Source organism: Poeciliopsis prolifica, unplaced genomic scaffold (assembly GCF_027474105.1).
Source record: "Poeciliopsis prolifica strain line A6 unplaced genomic scaffold, Auburn_PproV2 SCAFFOLD002, whole genome shotgun sequence".
NCBI classification, from domain to species: domain Eukaryota; kingdom Metazoa; phylum Chordata; class Actinopteri; order Cyprinodontiformes; family Poeciliidae; genus Poeciliopsis; species Poeciliopsis prolifica.
This window is the reverse complement of record NW_026562377.1, coordinates 14727761-14748057: the sequence shown is the minus strand read 5'-3', so window position 1 is coordinate 14748057 and position 20297 is coordinate 14727761. Positions and strand designations below refer to the sequence as shown.

Below are 20297 nucleotides of genomic sequence, written 5' to 3'. Positions count from 1 at the left end.
AGAAAAAAAAAACAAAAAAAAAAACCCTCCTTTTTCACACAGGTCCAGCTGTGCTTGAACCATCTTGGCGCGGCTGTAAATCATGAGTGAATTGTTTTGTACTTATTCCACTCTTACGTCCACCCCCTCGCTGGGAGCATTCACAAACAAAAGGGGCCACACATGACCACAAAAGAGAAAGTCATTTGTGAAATGTCCTGATTATGTGGGTTGTGCAACGTAAAAACAATTTGCCTGATTACTTCCAATTGATTTGTCCTCGCAGTTAAAACCTCAGCGAGCAGCCCGGTGAGCCGCCCCGTGCCACGGCGGTGGGCAGGGGGAAGAGGAGTAATTTCTCGGATGTGCAGCTGAGCCAGCTTACTGCCTAAGCTAAAGCCTGCTGGATGCTGCTAAACCTCTGAGAGTCTAAACACCAGGCTAGCTACCAGCTACCAGTGTCTGCTAAAGCCCTGAGGGATTTATGTGTGGAACAAAGTGAATTAAAGGTGACCTTCTGAAAGGGATGGAGAGACAAAAGGGTTGGCTGATGGGGATGCTGGGGATTTCACAGGTTGCTTGTGCTTTACCTGAGCAGATGCAAAAAAAAAAAAAAAAAAAAAGCTCTGCTCTATAAAAGAAAATCTCACAACTTTCCCATCTCCCCTGGCATTTGGAAAAATGTCTTCCATATGCATAAGAAATAGCTTTATTAAATTAAACTGAAGTAACTAAACAGTTGAGAGAAACAGATCTGCTCCAAAAAGATCCTGAAAAAAAAACAGAAAAAAATTCCACATTGTGTTGCTCTTCTGTAAAGGGGATCTTTGCATCCCAGATATCTGAAAATACCAACTCAGTGGTAGTAAGTTCACTTCACTCTGGATTGACATATGTGGTCACTGAGTTTTATGTTTGACTGTACATTAGGATCTCTGCTTTTAATAAAGAAAGCAAAACCCATAATTATGTCTGGTGCAAATAACCTGGGTTTTTTTGGTTTCTTTTTTAGAAATTCAGCTTTTTTCTTTTTTTTTAATTTTTACCTTGAATAATGGACAACTTTCTAAATTCCAGTGACAAAGAAGGATCCAAACTAAATAACTTAATGAAAGAATCTACCCTGTTGTCATTTAATTAACTGATTTAAAAATAGAAGGTTTCAAACTGGACTTTTTCTGATAGTTACACATTAGTATCAAGGAGAAATACTTGATACTAATACTAAAACACTGTTGGTTTTTCAGGGCATATTATATGCAATAAGACTATTTATGTTTGACAACGTTCCCTACTTCTATTAGCAGATTTTACAGTATTCTTTTTTTTTCTCCGAAGAGTTCTTGCGGCACTAGTGGCTCGTATTTTTGACAGTAGGCAGACAGGAAAGAGGGGAAGACATGCGGCAAAGGTCGCCGGGAACAGGAGTCGAACTCGCAACGTCCATGTCGAGGACTGAGGCCTCCAGGCGTGGGGCATGCTAACCCCCCTGCACCACCACAGCACGCCCCTTTGTTTGTTGTTTATGTACTATGTAGGCGTTGAAAAACTCTATAAACATAGAGAGAGGTTTTCTGCTTACCTGACTGTTGATGTCAGCTTTGTGCTGCAACAAGACAGACACCAGCTCCTTGTGCCCTCTGTCACAGGCCCAGTGCAGGAGAGCCCGACCCTGCCAACACAAACACACAAATCACAAAAACTTGAAGAGCTGCATAATTTTGAAGCGGAATAATGATGACTGATATTCAAATTTTTTTACAAATAGTATTTTGACAAGTATAGCCTGCACTTATATCTGCAGCTCATGAATCAATACTTGTGGAATCACTTTTTATTGCAATTACCTCTGTGAGTCCTTTGGGCCAATCCCCCACCAGTTATAGACATCTAGAGACTGAAATGTTAGTCCAATCTTCTTTGCAAATTACCTTGCAAATTACCTTAAATTGAAGGGAACGTTTCTAGACACCAATGTCAAGATTTAGGTTTGGACTTTGGCTGGGGCATTCTAATACATTAAAAAACTTTGATCTAGCAATTCCTCTGTAGGTCTGGATGTATGTTTGGGTTTGTTGTTCTGTTGGAAAGTGGAACATTTAAAGTCTTTCACAGCCTCCAACATATTTTCTTTCACTGTTGCTCAGCATTTAGCTCCATCGTTCTTCCCATTAACTCAAACCAGCTTGTCTGTCCCTGCTAAATGCAAAATAAGCACTGCATGATGCTGCCACCACTATTTTAATTTTACCATGGGGACTGTGTGTGCAGGTTATTAATCTTAATATTCTTCTTTGTTGAATGTAGGCCAAAATATTTAATCTCATCTCTGAGAGGAGATAACATACAGACAGCCTTCTTTCTTGAAGGTTCCTTCCAACCATAGTTTGTTTCTGCTCTTAAATAAAGGCAAGATGTGTGGAGAGCACAATTAGCAGTTGTTCTATTAGCATATTCTTCCACATGAGCTGTAGGGCTTGCTGTTCTTTCAAAGTTACGGGGGGCGTCGTGGCTGCTTCTTTTTGCCCACAACCGTAACCCTAACCTGTCAGAGGTGGTTTTTGTTCAGGATTAAGCTGTTTGTTCACTAATGTTCTCAAACAAGCCTCTGAGCCTTTCACTGAACAGCCATCTAGCACAGCTTCGACTGAGATTCATTTACAAACATGTGGACTCCATTTACTAATTAGAAAAGTTTGAAGGCAGTTAATTGAACTTAATTTTTATTAGGAATAAATGACTAAAAGGAGCTGAATACATGTGCATGCTACATTTTACAGAATCTTATTAGGGTGTTTTTTTTAAAACAAAAACAAAAAAACAATGCTTTTCTTCTTCAGATTCATGCACTACTTTGTGTGGACTCTTCACATAAAATTTCAATAAAAGACACAAATGTTTGTGGTAAAATGTGAAGAAATATGAGGGTTATGAACACTTTTTTGAGGTGCTGTATCTTGATTTGTGTGGAGAAGAATTGGTTAAAAGCTACAAAAGCTACAAGACAAACTCCAGAATCAGGCACACATTCACTAAAGAGCACTTCTTACACATACACTATCCCAAAGCCCTTTCATTGGGTCTAAGATTCTTGTTCTAATAAAACTTCAAGAGCTCATTTTTCAATGAGGCCAATTAGGTGAAGCAAACTCTGCAAGTCCAATTCTGTTGCTTAAATTATATTGATCACCAAGGCTGCATGTTAAAATGGCTACTTATAAGTCAGGTCAGAATACCGATGTTGCCTTCCCTCACTCTCTCTTTAAGGTGCTCTGCTGCAGAGTGCTGCATGCTTTTTCATTGCACATCAGAGCTTCGTGGTTCAAACTGAAGAATACAAACTCAGAAATATGATGGCTCTTAGGTCCAGCAGTGATAAAACCCTAATTAAATCATGTAGAAGACTGAACTGGTACAAGAGATCGCGCTAAATCATGGCTAAATTAGTGCTCTTCAGACCACAGGGAGGGTATTTTTTTTAGCACTGTCTGATTAAGTAAGAAAAACTTATTTATCTTAATGCAAAGAGTTGGACATGTTCCAAAAAAAGACACACATCTCCACAAGAAAATTAGCAGATAATAAAGCTGGCAAAGGTTTTAACATTAAAAAAAAGAACAATTAAACATTCATAAACACTTGTTGTGCAAGCCAGATGTGAAAACTTATTTTGAGTCCTCCTGTCATTGAAACATTGACATCTAGCTTCAAAGGTTTGCATGTTACAACTCTGGCATTTTACTTGCGTGAATTTGCCAAGTTGTGGTTTAGGATCGCAATTGTTTAATGACAAGAAGTAAAAATAACATGTTTTTATGGTTATCTTCTTAATAAAAATGTTTTTATATCATCTAATTACTTTAAAACAGCTTGTCAACTAAATCTGCTGCACCTTAAAAAGCCTGATTAGTGGTGCTTCTTTTAGCTACCAAACGACCAATTACATCTTTAGCAGCCTCTTTTTTACACTTAACTGGCTGCCAGTGCATAGCAACAAGTGTGGGAGGGGTAGCATCACATAACTCTATTTCTATTCTATATCAAGTTATCATAATACTTCGAGAAAGTAAAGTTTTTTTTAAAGTTCGGTTTTGTGTTTTGCTGTTTTCATGCCTTCCATGATTATTTTTAACAGTTTTAATCATCATTCCACTGCTTTTGCTTCACTGACAGATTCAGGACACACAGCAGCAAACTGATGATAACTACAAACACTTTTTAGATTAAAGACAAAGTTAAGCCATTTGTTTACATGTGCTGAAAATATACCACAAACTTTAACATTGACATTCAATACAAGAACTGAACTGAGGTTATATTTCTGATCCACACTCATAAAACAAGTAGTGAGACAGAGCCCCTTTCTTTTCACCTGCACTATTTTGAGCTGAAACGTCACCACTGCCCTCTGCTGTCTAGTGGGCAGAACAACAAAGAATTAGAAGAACACGATAGTTGTGGCTAGACAAGCCTTTTCAGCAGAGATGGCTCAACCATCTGGCCTTTGACTGTGAGCTCAGCGGATGGATGCCTGTTTATTGTGAAGAGTGGCGGTGATTGAAGAAAGGGCAGAGGGCCAGTTGGCTCGTCTGATAATGAATCAGAAGCAGACGGATGGATTTCACGATCCATCCAGGAAACACCTGATCATCGCAGCGGCATTCCTGCAGTTTTAGAAATTTCAGCCCTAACTATTAGTCCTAACGTCTGAGTGAGTACAGAAATCTCTATGTATAAACTAAGATGGAGCTGCAAGGTCTGCCGCTGTATCTTTACAGCACGTCCAAGCAAAGTCACTGAGCTGGACACATACAGCTCTGGAAAAAATTAAGAGACATCTGCACTGAACCACAATGAAAACCTCATAGTTATTCCACCATATAGTTATTTCTGAACTCTTCCTGAGTTAAAACTTTAGTATTGATGTTTTTAAATGATTATGAATTTGTTTTCTTTGTATTATTTGACGTCTGGAAAAACTGCAACTTTTTTATTACTTTGACTATTTCTCCTTTTTCTGCAGATAAATACTAAATTTGTGCTTGGAATTTCAGAGACATGTTGTCAGTAGTTCATAGAATAAAAGAATAATGTTCGTTTACTCAAACATATACCTATAAAAAGTAACATAAGAGAAACTGATCATTTTAAGTGGTCTCTTAATTTTTTTCCACTGCTGTATATGCAAAATATTGCTGAAAGAGTCCTCAGCAGGACAACTGTATAGAAATAGCAGTCTAATAATAAAGTAATAATTTGTCTATTTAAAGCAAATCTCACATGGAAACTATGTCAGCCTTTACATGTTTTTTGGATCTGTACCTCTTCGTCTTTGGTATTGACATCCAGTTTCTGTGTGCTGATGGCATTCCTGATGTGCTCGATGTTATTTTCTCTGCAGTAGTCAAAGATGTTCTTGTCCTCTTCCCTGAGAACAAGACAGGAGGAAAAACAGAAACAACAACAATTATGCTGTAATTTTTTTTTTACAAAACCGGAAAATAAGAACGATAATTTTTTGTCACTAAGTCTTTGTAGATTAGTGGGTAAATCCCTGTGCAACTCAAGTTTTGATACAGATTGTTTTGGTTGTATATTATTTTTGGTTGCTTACAACTTGCAAGAAATGCATTTGTGAAAACCATCGACATTAAAGTTATTTTCCTTCTCAAAATATTCTCCAATATATATATGTCCTTTGCCAGTCAGTGAACTTAAACTTCCTTCCTGATTTGTACGTCATTCAAACATACGCTACAAAAGTAGTAATGACATCAGTTTTGAATCATCAGAAATTTAACACTATCAACATATGATACTGAACCATCTGATTTCACAGCGGCAGACACACATACCACATCCCCAAGGGACAGAGGCACACACAGTGGCACCATCCTACCTCTAATTATATCTCACTGTCTCTAATCACCTTGTTGCTTTGGGGACAGGAAGGAGTGCTTTGGGGGTGTGGTGAAGGTGGGAGAGATGTTGGGTAAAAAGGAGGGGTGCAAAATCTCATTTAGAGCTTTACGCTTTCCACTCCCTCTTACCCACCCAAGCCATTCAAATTAATTGAATTTAGTGCTCTATTGTCTGAAAGAAAACCTGCATATTTGATGCTCCTACTGCTCCTACAGAGTCACTCAGTCAACACAAATCCCCTATGTCCTCAAGTTGTCTTCCTGTGCTGCTTTGGGCATGGAAAACTCCTGAGAGCCCAGCTAGCTTGAGCCACACTTACACTACATGAACGCTAACATATTTAGCACAACTGAACCATCGGTAGGTGATACAGTTAAGCCTGAAGTTATTCATACTCTTAGCAGATTTTGATTTTAAAAGTTTTTTTAATAAAGAAGTTTGTTTATGGTAGAAAATGAGAACCGTGTTGCTCAAAAAATAATAAAACAACAAAAGAAAGCAGCTGAAACAATAGTCATTGAGTTATATGATGTTCAAAGAGCAGAACTGCTCTTTTCTGCAAGTTTTTTTTCTATACATGATCTACTTGACTTGAACTGAAATATATTGAGTAAAAATATCAGAGTCAAATCAAAATACAGTAAAAATGCTAACATTAATCAAGCACCTATGCATAGTGCAGTTAATCCAAGACAAAAAAAAGGTTCAGATTACATAATTTACACACAGACACACACATTTGTTTGAGAAAATTACACAAGACCTAAACTACAGCTTTCAAAGCCTGAGGAATTTTGTAAAAACTATCATTTTCATGCTTAATCGGGTAAAAGACGGTAGTACAGAAAAACAAAATCAAAAAATGTTGAGTAGCTCAGATCAGTTTAACACCACACTCAGGGGAGATTAAACTTAAAAGTTAAGTATGTTACCTTTTTCTGTAAGAAAAAAACAGATACAAAAAGAGTTTTCTCAGTGGTTCCTTATTTTATTAATAATCCACACTTCTTTTCCTTCAATTTCTCAGATACAGCTCTTTTGTCTTCACTTACTCTTTTTCATCTGCTCGTGGTGAATGATGAATAACTCATCACGCTTTTATCAGAGGAGGGTTATGTATCAGCACATTCATTTACATACTCCTGATTACTGCAGCTATGTTTATTCATGAAGCCCTGTGGTGGACCACGCCCACTTCCTTGTCTGATGGCCATCATGACCCCAAAGCTTGCCTGATGCGTGGCCACCATCCGTCTCCCCCGGCAACTAATCAATAGACCGAGTCATCCGTCTTTAGTTGATGGTGAGATGGGGCTGGCATGACACATACATATGAATGACGACTAAGAACGCACACACACATACACAGCAGGGAGCTTTGGGGTTATAAACAACCATGAAAATTATTTTACAAATGAAGGCACACACAAACAAACAATTATTTGGACAATAACTTTTAGCACAATAGGACAAAGGAATCCAAATACACAGATGCAAAGCAACAGGCCATACTCAAACAAGTGATTAATGTGGGCCTTAAAAATAACACGACATCCACAACAGTGTAACACATGCTGCGAAGGTCACAGGCTTCTCTGTCATCACGGCAGTGCCAAGGTTTTTACTGTTTGTGTATGTAGGATGTGCATGTATGGGAACATTATGTGCTAACACATTGTGTGTATGTCCAGTGTGGTGTACTGGCAGATATGTCCTTCATCCATCAGGCCAAGCTGGTCACACTGGTAAAAAAAAAATACTCATCTACCTGGCCTGAGTTTTAGTGATCAACAATACGGCCACATAATCCATCAAAGGCACACGTACACTCACACAATTTCTCATCTTGCTCCCTCGTAAGACCTGAGCTTCGACAGAAGCACCTGAAACAATGAGAACTGAAATAGCAAAGGTTTGGCTTGCTGCAAAGAGCTCGCTTTTATCGGAATCCATCTTGCAGGTGGTTGGTAAATTGCAAATGCAGCATTCGAATCCTCCGATCAGTTCAGCGGTTGAGAATCAATCCTGTTTTCATCTATAAACCTTACACACACGCACACAGACACACATACACACACACGAGTGGAGGTTGAGTGAGCAGAGCAATTAAATCGGCCTGGTTAACAGGTGTTCAGCTGTTTAATATGGAGGCTGTTTATGTGTGAGAAAGAGGAAATTGAAGAGCAGCAGAGCAGTGAGTTCATCACCTCTGGGAGGTTATGCATGACTTCGGATGATAATCACGTGGACATACAGCATGAAGTGTATGACTCTGTCTGCTCAGGTGTGTTTGTGTCATGTTAATATCATCCTTGTGACAGGATCCCCATGAGTCTTTGCTGTGACTGGATATCACCAGGGGAACATCGCCCTGGTAAGCCGTCTGTAGCAACCTCGCTCTGCAGTATTCGGTGCATCTCCATAGCCCTGCCTGTGTAATTGTGGAAGACTCCGAACGCTTCTTACAGAAAATATGCATACTAATCATGTACAACCATTTAGTAGGAAACCTGCAGGATTCACACATCTCATTTCCATCTCCAAAAAGCTCTTTTTGCATTGAATTGAAAATGGGGTTTTCAAGCTTCAGTGAGTCTGCCAGGCAGGAGTAAATGGAGAATGGTTTTCATTAACATAAATCAGAACTGCGTGACATTTCCAGACCTGCGACTCCAGTTACCGTCTGTTGAATGTAATCAAATACAACGTCAAGTCTAGTGGTTGACAATGCCAAGCTCACTAAGTTGACCTGGGATTTAAAACAGGGATACAGCTCCACAAGAATCTATGAAATACTTACACACAAAGGCAGTACAGAGCTCTATGTGAGGAACACATATTTACATTTCCCATTAGAATAAACAAGCAAATTCTAGTGTATGATTGAAGAGTTTTGAATCTAGTTTCTGATTTTCAGTTTCTCTTTAAGAAATATAATATTTGAGACTATATGAACTGCCTTGCTGTCAGATGGAGTCATTAATTACATATAATACTAACAGAGGCGACATGTGAGTAAATTTTCTGTTTTATTCATAGGTATATCCATACATTAACTCTGAGCTTTCCAAAGCTCAAAACAGTTAGCTTCAGCCTCCTTTTGTCTGCTGAAAGTCTCGCTCTCTCTCTTTTGCAGTATGAATATCAGTTGAGTTCAGTTCAATTTTATTTATAGAGCGTTTATCCAAAACAAATGTAACCTCATTTTAACAAAAATCCTTTCAATACAATCACACATACATTCCATTGATCCTAGTTATCAAACAGTACAGTAAGCTGAGTTAATTATTTAATAATTAACAGATTTATATCTCAACAGATTCCATCAAGTCCTTGACTTGATGCATTTACGCATGGTATCATAGGTTGGAGAATGTGGCTTCCTTTTAAGTGACTTCTTACATCTCTACACTTCTTTTGACTTTATTAATAAAAACTGAAAGCAAGAATAGCTAAGCTGGAGTCTTCTTTATTTAGAAACATCATCCACAATTAGGAGTGATGACAGCAATAAATGCTTAGGTGTATTGCATTTTAACCCTGCTAAATTGGTGCATCTCAACTTGTATGTGTTGCCTCTGATTTAAATACCTTATCATCTCCTCCTGGTATAAAGAGCTGACTGCTGCTCCTCCAAAACCTGTTCTTCTTTCAGCTCCTCGTCGTTGCTGTAAGAATAACACAGAAAAATCTGAATCCAGCTTTGAGTCAGTTTTCAGTTAAATCTCGTATTTAACATACAAATGTAAGCGACAGTTACCAGTTTACAGTGCAGTGATGGCTTGTCTCAAGCACGACCATTTGTGCTGACCACCTGTCAAAGTCGCCACCCTCTTTGAGCAGAGGTTTGCTTTGTATTTACTCAACACAAAGAGTCAGACATGTCTATTCACCATGAATACCTCCACAAGTACCCCCTCTCTAACAGTCTGTGTATTTCACATCCTGTATGTAATTTCGTAAATACTCAGAAACTCTCCTGTGTTGTTGGTCTGACCTCATTTCCAATGAACAAGTGCCAAAATGAATGCAAACATAATAACGTGCACTGCACCTCAGTTTGTGACTCTTGTTAATCATCTGTGTTTTCATTTAATTCCATTGAACATCCAGTTGGGCAAAGAATTTATTACCTAGGCTATTCTTCACTAACCAACCTTGACTCACAAAAGGAGCAGCACAAATCGGATTTCAGGGAACGGGGAGAGAGGGAGCAAAACAACTATCCGTGCACTTTTGGGACAAACTAATTCACTTCAGAAACTCAGAATATTCGCTGATGCACCGGCCCTGCTTCTCTACCTTATAATGTAATATAAAGCCAGTGTCTGCTTAACAATTGGAGAGGGGAACAGAGGTCAAATTGTGGCTATTATTCTCTACCCTGCTCCTCTGTCTATGCACTCCTACTTACACCATTTAACTGTGCCTCCAAAAGAATAGCTCCAGCCATGCCATGACGCTTTGTTAACACTAATGCAATCAGGTTCTTTTTCTTTTTTGGAGGCGTGGGTGGTATGAGCTTTTGCAGGGTTGTCCTCTATGAGGCCGAGTCAGCAAGTATTTTCCCTTGCACAGAATGGCTGAAGAGAAATGTGACACGGTTTCAATTGTGGTGGACAGTGATACTATTAAAAAAGGGACATAAAAGAGGAAGAAATGAATAAAAGCGAGGAACATAAAGAAAAAGGCCTCTGGGGCTAAAAATGGAAAGATGATTTGGAGGCACAGACAGAGTGCCAGTGGACGATAAAAAGAAAAAGAAGTAGCTTAAGCACAACTGTAGGTCAAAAAGAACATGTGAGATGAATCCACTATTCTTTTCTTTTCAGAAGAAAGAAAAACAACCTTAGCTCATTTGTCAGATATTCTGCTCGTAATATTTGTAACTTCATACTTACTCCTAGTGTTAACAGCCATTAGTACACTTTTCTATTTGTTCTTCGCAATTTTCAAAATGTAACCAACATGAAATGATTTTAGACTTTCAAAAACATGCAGTCAATAGTAGAGACATTCTTTTTTATTTCCATCTATCTGCACACAGCTTCATAATCCTCTACAACAAGGAGAAGGTTATAAAACCCCTCCTACAAACATTTTTATTATTATTAGCTTACTTTATTATACTTCTGCAGCAGGTTCCTGAATAAAGGTAGTTTTGAATCTAAAAGAAAAAGAACCCTCTACATCCCAAGTTTTGTGTCAAAGCACAAATCTCTCACCTTTTCAGATTTTTGTCAAACTCAAAACAAAATGCACTTTGTGTACACTGTGAAAAGTTCAGGGTAAATTCCTCCAGTTTCTCCAAGTGAGAGCTGATTAAAACTTACAGATCAACATAGACACATATAATTGACTACAGAATATAAATAAAACACCCACAAACAATTACCTGTAATCTAAAACTGAGTTAAAGCATAGATGAAACTCATATAGATGAAACTCATATTTTTGACTTCCAATAATCACCAGTGAACAGTGAACTACCATAGAAAGCTCAATAGCTGCTTCTTGGAATTGAACTTGTTTTAAAAATATTGGCATTCTGATGCAAAAAAACAACAACAAAAAAACAGTCCTCCAGCTCTTGGTTGTGCTAAACAACATAAATGATTTAATGTTCTGTGGTCATATCAATGCTACCTCCAAACTTTACTTCAAGCGGAAATAAGCAAACTTTACTTCAAGCGGAAATAAGCAGTTTTAAATGAACATGCACCCATTAGCTGAAGCGAGCAACAGATAAATGTGGTTTTTAAAATGTGTTAAAGTTTTGATGGAGGGACAGGAAAAGGGAACGACTGCTAGCAATGTTTAAATTTGGAGGCTGTGATGAGAGACAAATGTGCTTTTTGTAAAACATAGACTTAATATGTACTCTCCTGTCTCAAAGGACAACGTGTCCATGACAGTCAACTTTCATTACAGTCAAATCACATCACGCAGTGGGAAATGAAAAACTACATACAAACTAGCAGACAAATAAAGATCAGTTTTCCTTACATTAATTTGTTTTAAAGTTACTGTCAAAAGAAAATACATGTATTTCAACTTATATTTTTTAAGCTGCATGTACTGTATAAAATAATTTGGTAACAAAAAACTACAATATAACAGTGACAAAATACAATATGACAGTGACATCTGCTGGCAGAGAAACTACACTACATCCGTTCACTATGCTTTGCACACAACAAGGTTAACAATGAAGGACCAGAAAGGGTTTACAGAAAGGCATTATATTCAACACAGACAGATCTAAACACTGAAAATGCAAACGTCACATCATATTATTGGTTCTATTCTTGGAACACCAAATATATCCAGAAACCTTGATGAGTCTTAATTATTGCATGGTATGTCAAGATCCAGAAAACTATAAATGATCATCTCTGGATGTTCAGAAGTGGTTGTGTTTTTACCTTTGTGGCACCCTCGGGATCTAACACGTTGACAAGGGAAATGTATTCTTGCATTGCCTGCTCCGACTGCATGTCTCCAAGCTGCTTCCAGGCTTGCCTGTCATGATAATACAGTGTTGTTCACTATTCAGGACCGCTAAATCTAGGATTAGATGGGCATTTTATGAAAGACTCAAAGTAAAAAACAATCCTTACAACAACATACCTGACCAATGAAGTCAGAATCTACAAAAGCCTGTAATACTGAATTTTTCTTTTTTTTTCATTTTTACATGAGGGCAATTACTCTTCTTAATTTTTCCTGTCTTTAACCCAAATTCAAACTTCCATATAAATTAAATTTTTCATAAAAACTGAATGTCACTTGTTAAATTGCAGAAAATGAGAGTTCTTAACTTACCATTTCCGTTGTCCTTCAAAATCAAAGAAGCCAGGCTTTGATGTATTGCACTTTCCAACTTTGACCTTTTAGAGGAAAAAACAATTAGCTTGCATAATGGCCATCATATTGTTTTTATTTATTTTCAAGTCCAGTTTTTAATCTTTAACTAAATTTTTAAAAGGCATATGCATTCTTGTCATTCTTTGGTATTTGAGTTAAATCCTGAAGAGGTCCTCAAAGCCCTAGGCTTACATATTTCTGATCACTCTTGGGGTCAAGATCCTAACTTGGGGAACTTCTGCTCTCGTCAGCTTTGATTTTTGGTATTTAAACAAAGCACTGTATATCTAAAACTAACATTCCTAATCAGACTCAACACATCATCCAAACAGTGAAACATGGTGGTAGCAGCATTATGCTGTGGGAGGGCTTTTATTCAGCAGGGACAGGAAAGCTGGTGCTTGAAAGAGAAGCTCTCAGAGGTTGAAAAAAAGGTGAGACTCAGGGGAGAAAATATTTGTATTCACAGATCCGATAACCTCACGAAGTGGAAAAAATTAAAAGATGTTTGAATGGACTTGCAAGACTCTGTAGCAAAGATTTGCAATTTTTGCGTGAAGCCACATGGTGTCACTACCTACATCCAACATACAGCTTTCGATGCCACTGAAATACAGTTTGGTTTAACCCACACACACACCTGTTTGTAGCGGGCGTACAGGTAGAGCAGCTGGTCCCTGCTGGCTGTCTGTATCAGATCCTTCACGCGGTCGGCTGCAGACTCAAACTCCAGCTCCAGCTCCTCTCCTTCCAGCTGGTCCCCCACCCCCACGGCGCTGCAGTCAAATTTGCTCAAACCCAAGTCCGAATCAGAGTCTGAGCCCGCTCCCCCAAGAGGCTCCCCAGTGTCGGGCCGGGCTGGATCCGTACCGGAGCCCGTCGCAGTGTCCGGAGAGGACGACGGGGAACCAGAGGCCATTGTTATTGTTTACAACGAACCGTCTCAGACGACTGTTTTTCCTCCCCCGTGAGATGAATATTAACAAGAGAGGCACGGCGGTGGCGAACTGCAAATCAATTACGAATTTAAACGAGAATTTACCATTTAACCCGCTAAAATTCCATGAGAGAGGGATTTGTTTCTGCCGTTGGTCCGTCTCTGGTACTGTCATCAAACGGCGCCGGAGTGTCACCATCGACTAGTGAGAATAGTTCTGGTTCCACTTCGAAACGTTCCGCTGGTAAGAAAATTAACATCAGAGAGAATGTAGCAATTAAACTAAAATGTCTAAAAAATAATATCATTTACATGATAATAATTAAAAAAACGTCCCGTGGGATGTTTTGTTTTTGACGCATAAGTCAAGTTAAGAAGACAAAGAAGAACAAATTTAAGTAAATGTTTCATTACAAACTCTTAAGTTAGCAATCGGATCTCTTGTAACATCTGAACAGCTTTACTGGTACATTATTTAGGAGCGACAACAATTTCTCTTTTGTAAGATACAGTTTTACTGTATTTTATGAACTACAGTGCATAGTCAATAAAAAGGCCCTTCGGACTATACTTTATTGTAATATTTTAGCTAGCTAACTAAACAACTATTAGACTCCTATTAAACTCCCGTGTGCTCAATTAGCAATTAGTAAATTATTTAATTTCTATTTTATATCAATGTTATCCAATAGACACACTCTTCAGAGCAAAGCTGCCATAGCAATTGGGGGAAATTAATTAATCAAAATTTGGTAGGTATTTATTTTTTCACCTTGACTTTTCATGTTTTCAAAGGTCGTCGGGGTGACAAGCTTTAGCTTCAAATATCCAGGAGATGGCGCTATTGGAACAAGCATTTAGTGATGATGAGTGATTTTTGGAACAGCCATCACTAGTTAAAACAAGGCTTTGGTCAAAATGTTTAAAAATGTACTCAGGTCGTTCTCAAAGCTTGTACTATTAGGTTACCCAAATACATTTATTTTGCATAGTCACAATGAATATTACATTTTGCAGATTCTACAAAAGTCCTAAATATCTGCAGGCATGAGATTCTCACAGTATCTTAATTTAAAAAATACCAGTTTCACAGTATCAGTATATCACCACAAAGATTTTGAAACAAAAATGTATAACATCACCTAACTGCATTTATTCAAATCAGGAAACATGCATGTAGATGGCTAATTAGTCAGGCTGTTAGAGCCTGCAATCAGCTAAAATAACAGACTTGCTGATCACAGCTCACCAAGAAATGAGGTGAATTATGCCTCCTTTTGTTTGCACACCATGAACCTGTTTGTAAAGGTTTTCGAACAAGAAAATTTGTCTTGTAATAAAGAGAAAACTTTCGTCTCCTTACAACAAGCTGACTGGCATTGCTCACTTGCAGATCGGGGAGGAGTAATCTTGTATTATTTTTCATGAGCCAACAGATAGAGAAAACATGGAACAGTGGTGAATCTTCACAAGAGTGGCTGGGCTTAGTAAAGATCTGTGTTTATAGCTACCCGGAGGAAAAGGTTTCCCTTAAGATGAAGGCAAAAGGCAACATTTTCCACTGGAGCTTTCTCTTTAGGGCCTCAGATTGTGGAACTTTCTGCCTTTGGACTTGAGACACACTTAAGTCCAGTTGAAAACATATATTTTTTTAAATTCACTTATTATTTTTCTCTCTTGTGAAGCACTTTGTGATTTTATAGAATGAAATGTGCTATAACATTTTCAAAGAAGAAAAAAAACTGGGAAAAATGGTATCAGTGGGACAGTTCAAAGTGGGACAGTTCTTAAAAAAAGAAATTCATACCATCAATCAAGTGTGGTGGTACTGTGATGGTCTGGGGCTGGACATTCAGAAACTGAACATTTTGCTGTACAGCAGTATTTGAAGGTTATCTTTGTCTAAAATCCAATGTTATAAAATGTGTTGATCTGAAAGGTTTTCATGTGATAAAAAACAAATGAATGAATTTACATGCTATAGCCCACCCTGCTTCAAACAATTTTACATTGCTGGCAACTTTTTCCAGAGCGAGGGTTCAAATCTGTATAATAAAGCTGAAATCATTCAGAGTAGCCCAACTTTTTGAGGTACGGTAATTTGTTTTTCTTCTTCCACCCTCATTAAAGTTTCTTTTTTTATTGCATCAGTCAAAAATCAGATGGGGAGCATGATGAAAAGTTTTTAAAAAGATAAAAGTAAGGGTTGCTTGTTATCCTGTTCTTGTAGAACTTTATAATGGGATACAAACAAGCAAAACAATAACTCAAGCATCCAATTTGTTGTTGCAAATAAAATTGGCCAGTCCTATCCATGATAATTAATGAGATTACGAGTCAATTACAGAAAAAAACATTCGACTCTATAAGTTTATACTTTGGCTGTTCTGTATTTAAAAGAAAATGAAAGATATAGCATTCAGAAGAAAAAGATTATGAAAAAAAAGTCGCACAAATACACTTCTTGCTTCGTGACATTATTTCTTCACTAGACAGCAATGGTTTGAGCTACCTTTAATGCTTAATTCATTTGTTGCATTCACTTGTTTAGTGTCAAACCTGAGCACGTGTCTCATCTGGGAATTAGCTGGAGAAGAAAGTCCCTCTTCTTCACTTATAGAGTGTAACATAATTTCTGTTTTTTTATTGCAGACAACTCTCCAGACTGCAGTACAGAAGGTCTCTATAAGAACACAATTAAAGTAAGTAGTAGATATCTGGAGCAGCAACAGTTATCCGGAGGTCCCAAGAGCGCCCGGTGCCAGAGCGCGCCCTGCTGACGCAACCACGTCAGTGTTGTTTCACTGCATGACCGTCAGCAATGTCCCCAGAACGGCCCAGGGAGGGACCGAGGAAAGTCACTGAGCCAGTCTCACATTGTGCTGCCGGGCCACCTGTTAAAGAGCGACCGCTGTCATCGCCCCGGTGCCCGTGAAGTAGCATGCGGGACGGGATCCGCTCGGAGCGCACTGAGCGGGACGAGCCCAAAGTGAAGTGAGAAGGAGCGGCGAGAGGCGCGCTTCCGCACCGCATGTTGAGCCAGCAAGTTGCCTGACAGAACAAAAGTCGCGTCGACGGGGAGGACTGGGAGACGCTCTCGGATTTAACAAAGCTTTTCAGGGACACTTGTTTCGGGAAAAATGAAATTCGCGGAGCATCTTTCGTCCCACATCACCCCAGAGTGGAGGAAACAATATCTTCGCTATGAGGTACAGTCAAATACAAATTGCAGGCTGTGTAAAAATAAATGCCTGCTGGATGAGGACACAGGCGAAGATGTATTATGTTTCTAAAGTCTTCAAAGAAACTAAAATGTAACAAAATTATTATGATCATATCTATTCTTTTCAAAAGCACCTTTACGTATTTTGTAAATTTATATTTACTCTTGAAGTTTATCCTTCTCTTGAGGGCATTAAAGGACTGGAAAGATAAGAGATGCCCTATTGTTTATGGAGGGGGAATTGACTGCGGTTAAGAGCCAAAGGGAGCATTCAGGGTTTATTGTTGGTAGCTGAATTTAAAACACCTGAAATGAACTATTCAGCTTCTTTACCAACTGAATTCCTGGTCAATATCTATTGTAGAAACATTTTTTCTTTCATTTGGGTCATTCCTAATATTGTATTTGTGCAAATATATATACTTTTTGAAATAAGCACTCTCTTTTATTTAAGATCCCAGGAATAAACCTTAAATTTTTTTGTGTGCCTAGTTGATTTATGCGGTTATCTCACAATTTGTGCTATAATTTGTTGCAAAATTGGAAATTTACACTTATAAAAAATATAAAAAACTAAAAATCATGTCTTTTTTTCTAATTTGTCATAGGCATCAAAATTGCTACATTTAAGCAGAGACAGTTGCCCCTTTAATTATATTTCATATTTGTTGTCATATTTTTTGTTAGAGATGTCTGCAGATATAAAGAGGTAGATCCTTTTTAATACTCATGCTCTTTGTTGAAGGATGTACAGGACTTGGGGAGCATGTTGTTTTTCACAACCTACTTCTTACCATTGAAGCTTTGGTGCAGACATGCTGCTCAGTTCCATTTAGCTCTATGAATTATAGACAAAGACCCTGTCCTCGTCACCCTGTGCAACCTACACCCCAGACCCAACAGGAACTCTCTGCGACAGTGTTATTTTGGTAACATGTGCTGGATATTAATATTAAGTTTTGATGTCCTTCAGTAGGCATGGAGAGCTCTCCATCTTGAGACAAATGACATGCTGCCATGTTCGCGTAATTAACGTATCTTTAGATAAACCCGTAAAGGAGGACAAAAAGTTGATCATTATCAAATGCAGTGGGAAAAGGTTCTTCCTAAAATAAGAGTTAAATTTAACAGAGTTATTAATTTATACACATGCACTCAAAGGCTGTATAGTGTCGCTATATCTATATGGGGAAGCACACTGAGCTTGGGGACAGATGCATGGCCATACCAGCCATTTTACACCTCCAGTATTTGCCAAAGCACTCACTGACCTGAGATGGATGATAGAATTTTTTTCCATCTTCCGTGCTTCGGCTTCATGTTGACAAATGGTTATAATTTGATGTTTACATTTATAATTTCATTATATTTTGGCCAAATACAATGAATGCTGTCATAAAATAAATGTTATAGCTGGTTTATTTAATGCATAATATAAAGAGATTATACTCAGTCGCTATTTAGAGTGATTGAGTAGAATTTCTCTACTCAATCATGTAGAGTCTGATTGAGTATATCATGCTTTTTAGTATGTCATGTCTTTACAAAGCACAGTCTGTAAACATCTTGTTGTTGAATATTTGATTCTATTTTAGTTGTAAATAGTTAAATAACAGAAATGTTCATATTCCTTGAGTTTATCTCCAGTCTAAGATGCAGACTGTGGACCAAGGATGTGTTTGTGCCGAGAAGCCTTCGGTCCTTGTCTGACCTGTAAACACCATCAGCACCTGAGTGGGTGGCAGCTCGATAGCTGCTTTGTGCTGATCATGGGTAACTCAATTATAAAGTCAGTATATAAGTTCAAACAGTAAAAAACATAAACTGAGTCATTCTTAGTCATTCAGCACACAAAGCTTATTGTTTATAAACTAGAATATCCACAGGGTGTCTGAGAGTATGTAGTCTCATACAGAAAACATCATTTCTGTAATGTAATGTTGTTGTCAGTATTGAATGATAATCTAACATATTGTCTCAACACTGCAGGTGTTTATTTCACCAGGACACAATGCAGAAAAAGCGACACCTGTTCACATAGCCGTGTCTTTGGTTGGGTGGAATATTACAGCTGTTCATATTCAGACTGAATATAGTTGTAGGTGACATTGCATCTCTTGTGTGCTGACATTAATTAACCCACTGCCCAGTTTTCACTCTTCATTTTTTTTCTGTGCTCTATTGTGTGGGGGGAAAAAACATACGCAGTCTGGGTAGATTGGTCAACCAGTTTCCATGCAGATTAGAGAAATGTGGCAAAGTGTTCTAGCAAACAATGCCTTTAGTTGGTGAGACACTTCATTCAAATGTGGGAACATTGACAAGACGATTGAGCGATGGAATAATTAGGTGTGTGCTTTATCCTGTGGGACTGTAGGTATAAACCTGTATGCTAAGCAGCTGCTTGTTATGTAGGTACATGTCCTTCCATCCCAAGAGTTTTGTCCAGAAGGACAGTAGATGTATATTGATGAGAAAGATTTTTCCTTTAAATGTAAATCTTATAACTAAGCAATTAATTTAACCTTATGAACAATTATTGGATCTTTCCCGCTACATTTTACGTCCAATACGGAGGTGAAAACAATAGCCAGATGTGATTATAACTGTTGAATATACTTGTATTTTGTCTAGCTGTGGAGTCTGAAAAACATCATAAGAGAAAAAGATGTAGGTATGTTTGTGTGTGGGCGAGAGAACAAGGTCTTCATATGCATTTGGCTGTTCCGTCTAATCATTCCTGAAAACCCAATGAGGAGGAGACAACATGACTCCTGTTTACAGATTAAAAACTAAATTACTGTCTCAATTTAAACTGAACATAGATGTGATTTCACCAGCTTGTAGTGTGTTCAAAGGTCAAGCATTGTACCTCGCCTTTATCTTAATTAGACTGAGTGTAGTGGTTTAGGCTTTGTAACTACATAAATGATGTATTCTGAGCAGGAGAAATGTTATTCATATGCAGAATACTACAGTATGACCATTATGTATACAACAGACATTGCATGGCAACTGCTGAGAGCCCCCCTCCTTTCTATACCTCCCTCCTCCTTCCCATCCTCACCTCGCCGTTCCTCCCCCACTGGGAAGACATCTGGTCCCTTACCAGACCTGCCCTCTGCACTCCTCCTCCTCCCCTCTTTCCAGCCTCTCCTCCCATCCTCTCCACTCCTCTTAATGTACAGATCCACTTAGACATGGAGCTGCCGTTTTAAGTGATCCATTGGCTTTCTGTTTGAGCCACAGATCTCTTCAGGCCCGGAAAGGGTCACTTGCATGTGATTATATAGCTGTCTGCCACTGAAATGTGTTGGTTAGTTTAAATTCAACACATTGCGGCTTTTTAAGGATTTGTTCCAAAGATAT

The 20297-nt window shown here is 38.3% G+C and overlaps 2 protein-coding genes across 2 annotated transcripts in view; one reads left to right on the top strand and one right to left on the bottom strand.

Moving 5' to 3' along the window:
- acbd6 (acyl-CoA binding domain containing 6) overlaps positions 1-13879 on the bottom strand; it is a 36618-nt gene extending 22739 nt beyond the window's left edge. The window contains exons 1-6 of the mRNA XM_055020573.1: positions 13409-13879; positions 12727-12791; positions 12327-12423; positions 9493-9569; positions 5302-5407; positions 1562-1651 (exon numbers count right to left, since the gene is read on the bottom strand). Coding sequence (XP_054876548.1) covers positions 1562-1651; positions 5302-5407; positions 9493-9569; positions 12327-12423; positions 12727-12791; positions 13409-13687 — 714 coding nt within the window. The 5' untranslated portion in view covers positions 13688-13879. The remainder of the gene's footprint in view (positions 1-1561; positions 1652-5301; positions 5408-9492; positions 9570-12326; positions 12424-12726; positions 12792-13408) is intronic.
- A 57-nt stretch (positions 13880-13936) lies between these two features.
- xpr1a (xenotropic and polytropic retrovirus receptor 1a) overlaps positions 13937-20297 on the top strand; it is a 69392-nt gene continuing 63031 nt past the window's right edge. Inside the window, exons 1-2 of the mRNA XM_055050616.1 lie at positions 13937-13949; positions 16358-16914. Of these exons, the coding sequence (XP_054906591.1) occupies positions 16846-16914 (69 nt within the window). The 5' untranslated portion in view covers positions 13937-13949; positions 16358-16845. The remainder of the gene's footprint in view (positions 13950-16357; positions 16915-20297) is intronic.